Below are 2949 nucleotides of genomic sequence, written 5' to 3' on the forward strand. Positions count from 1 at the left end.
GAAAAGAGAAGACAGGTCAAGTCGTTGGTGTTGTTTTTGTTGTTGTTTTTTTCTAGCCTTTCTCGACCGACGCGGAAACTTAATTCCGACGAGAAAGAGAACACAGGCGAACGAGCCGCGAGTAGCCGAAATGTGAGCGGGGGAGGGGGATGTGGGGAGCACCTGGCAACACGATCCCTCCTCGCCGATCCCCCGCGAGAGAGACGAGAATGTTGTGTAGCAGTCTCCCACGCACGGGAGTGCGATGGCCGATCGTCTCCCGGCTTCGGCTTCATGGACTCGATTTTTGACTCCTTGTCCTCTTGACTCTCTACTTTTCAACCCCTCCACCACTTCAAACGCCATGCACGGCAAAAACAATGTCTCATTTTTTGAGGGAATACGGAAAACTTTGAGGAACTCCCCCATGGTTTGACAACAACTTCACAGATATTGAGGAAGTCTCCCAAAAAAATGTGGGATTTTTCCTCCTATTTTGAGGAGATTCCTCAAAATCTGAGGTGAGATCAGTGGCCTCTTCCTCAAATGAGAGTTCCTCAAAGTTTTCCCTTTTTCCTCAAAAAAGAGACATTGTTTTTACCGTGTGGAAAGCTTTGCTAATTGCTAAAATTTCGACCACGACGATTTTCGGCAATCTTTTGGAGATCTCCAAGATATGTCAGTCGGCTGACAATTATTTTACCTTCTTTCCTTACAATGCCATGATTTGACGTTCTTTCAAAGAATTCCAAAACTCGGCATTCAAAAGAGGCCAGAAGAAAGACAGAAATTTTGCAGTCAGAAATGAAATTTTCGGACTTCGGCAAGCAAAGCGGCCGTACGCCATGTTTTCGCGTCTTTTGGATTTTCCCAATTTTTGTTTTTGACCACATTTCTCATCTCTGGTTGACGGGGTTGGTTGCAGGTGGCCTGGATCCACATCGATCGGCAGATGATCCTCACCATCCACCGGCACGTGATCGCGCGCATCAACCGGCTGAGCGTGTCGCACGACAACCAGAAGACGTGGCGGCTGCACGTCAACCAGGTGCAGCAGGAGGACCGCGGGTACTACATGTGCCAGGTCAACACCAACCCCATGATCAACCAAGTCGGCTACCTGCAGGTCGTGGGTGAGTAGCAGCTAAGGCCCGACACTTCCATACGTTAACTTTTTATTTACATTGATACATCAACCGTTAAAACCGGTTAACAAAAGAGTTCAACTGCTGCGTTGCACACTAAACTTTCGACCAGATATTTGATCACTGAAAAGTGTTTAACAGGAAACCCTGAGAAGTGTTCAAATCCAGTCAAGTCGACACTCTAAACGCCATGGTCACCCAGCTTTGCAAAATGTTGGCGTTGACACTCCTTTTTGATTGACAAATTTTGGCTGTCGTTTGGGGGCTGCCATTTTTGGCCTCTTTGCTTGCCAAAAGTTTACCCTTTGAAGTCGCCGTTAGCCCCTTCTTTTGAAAAAAAAATGAAGTTTTGGCAAATGACGGCTAAAACATGGCATGGTAAAAGAGTGTGCCAAAATTTTGGCAAGCTAGGCGAGTACGGCGTTTAGAGTGGAGGCACTCTGACATGAGCGCTCCATCGACGGGGGGAGTTTTGGCATGCAATTTTCTGCACTTGTGCGTCGCTCTTTCCCGCAGTGCCCCCCAACATCATGGACGACACGAGCACGCCGTCGGCCGTCGCGGTGCGCGAGAACCAGGACATCTCGCTCACCTGCCGGGCCGAGGGCTTCCCGGAGCCCAGGATCCGGTGGAAGCGTGAGGACCAGCAGCCCATCATCCTCAGCAGAAACAACAAGAGTGAGTCCCGACATTAAATTATATGAATTGTGCAACAGTCACGGTCGAAAACAATGTTTGATTTTTATTTTTAGGAAAAAGGGGGTAATTTGAGAGGCTGCTCGTACGAAGGGGTAACCACTCGCGCAATAGTCTGTACCAGTGTCCCGTAATAGTACGCAATAGCGCATAATAGAGCGTTTCACGCGAAATAACGCGTCCCGGGAGACTTGGTAGGGTTGCCCCGACGGCCCAGGCGACTGGGCACGGTTGCCCCGATGGTCTTCATAAATTTAGGAATGTTTCTGTTCAGATTTTGAGGACATCTCAGCAAAGAGGAAAATTCCGACATTTTTCGAAAAACTCTTATTAAAATCCTAACTCTTTTGAAACTATGGGAGTTTTTGGAACTGTCCCCTGCCCATAATAAGACATTATTTGTTGTTGTTTTTGTCGCAAATGGTAGCTCGTGACTTTCCCGTGCCTTGCTCTGCCGACACACAGACAGAATCCTACCGAATGTGACACGAGTCGTTTGGCGTAGTGCACTGTTTGCGACTAATATAGCATGGTGGGTACAAACGTCATTGCGACATTTTTCTCTGCTGCGGAAATACATACACGTGGCGACTGCCAAAAAATGAACGCGGTGACTCAATGCAGCAAACCCGCCTGCTTTTTCTGGAAATTCAACGTATATCACAAGTTGAGTCGTGTGAAATTACTCTACCAAACTATACCTTTCGTCGTGTCGGCATCCCGCGAAACGTGTGCGACTGGTTAACATAGAGTTAGGAGCGCAATTTTTTTTCTTTTTTTTTTTCAAGGTGTTTTGTGTTGTTTTTGCGTCTGGTGGTTGCGCCGTAACGAGCGTCGGCCCGAACCTTTGTGCGTACCTGCCATTCGGGCGCGTTCTCTCTGCCTGCCTGTCTCTCTCTCTCTCTCTCTCTCTCTCTCTCTCTCTCTCTCTCTCTCTCTCTCTCTGCCTCCGTCTCTCTCTCTCTGTCTTTTCTCTGCTCTATCTCTCTCTCTCTCTCTCTCTCTCTCTCTGTGCCTGGAATGGAAGTCAGAGGGCTGCCGCCCGCGCACCGCCTTGTCGTGCCGTTAGGTTTGCCGCTCTGCGGTGATGGAATGGGATCGAACGCCCCGCCCCGCCCCGCCCCGCCCC

General features: G+C 49.0%; 1 protein-coding gene across 1 annotated transcript in view; it reads left to right on the forward strand.

Moving 5' to 3' along the window:
- Positions 1 to 1834, forward strand: part of LOC127748978 (lachesin-like) — a 2357-nt gene extending 523 nt beyond the window's left edge. The window contains exons 2-3 of the mRNA XM_052265105.1: positions 905 to 1112; positions 1641 to 1834. Of these exons, the coding sequence (XP_052121065.1) occupies positions 905 to 1112; positions 1641 to 1819 (387 nt within the window). The 3' untranslated portion in view covers positions 1820 to 1834. The remainder of the gene's footprint in view (positions 1 to 904; positions 1113 to 1640) is intronic.
- The last annotated feature ends 1115 nt before the right edge of the window (positions 1835 to 2949 follow it).

This window comes from Frankliniella occidentalis, unplaced genomic scaffold (assembly GCF_000697945.3).
Source record: "Frankliniella occidentalis isolate FOCC.00 unplaced genomic scaffold, Focc_3.1 Scaffold24, whole genome shotgun sequence".
Classification (NCBI taxonomy): domain Eukaryota; kingdom Metazoa; phylum Arthropoda; class Insecta; order Thysanoptera; family Thripidae; genus Frankliniella; species Frankliniella occidentalis.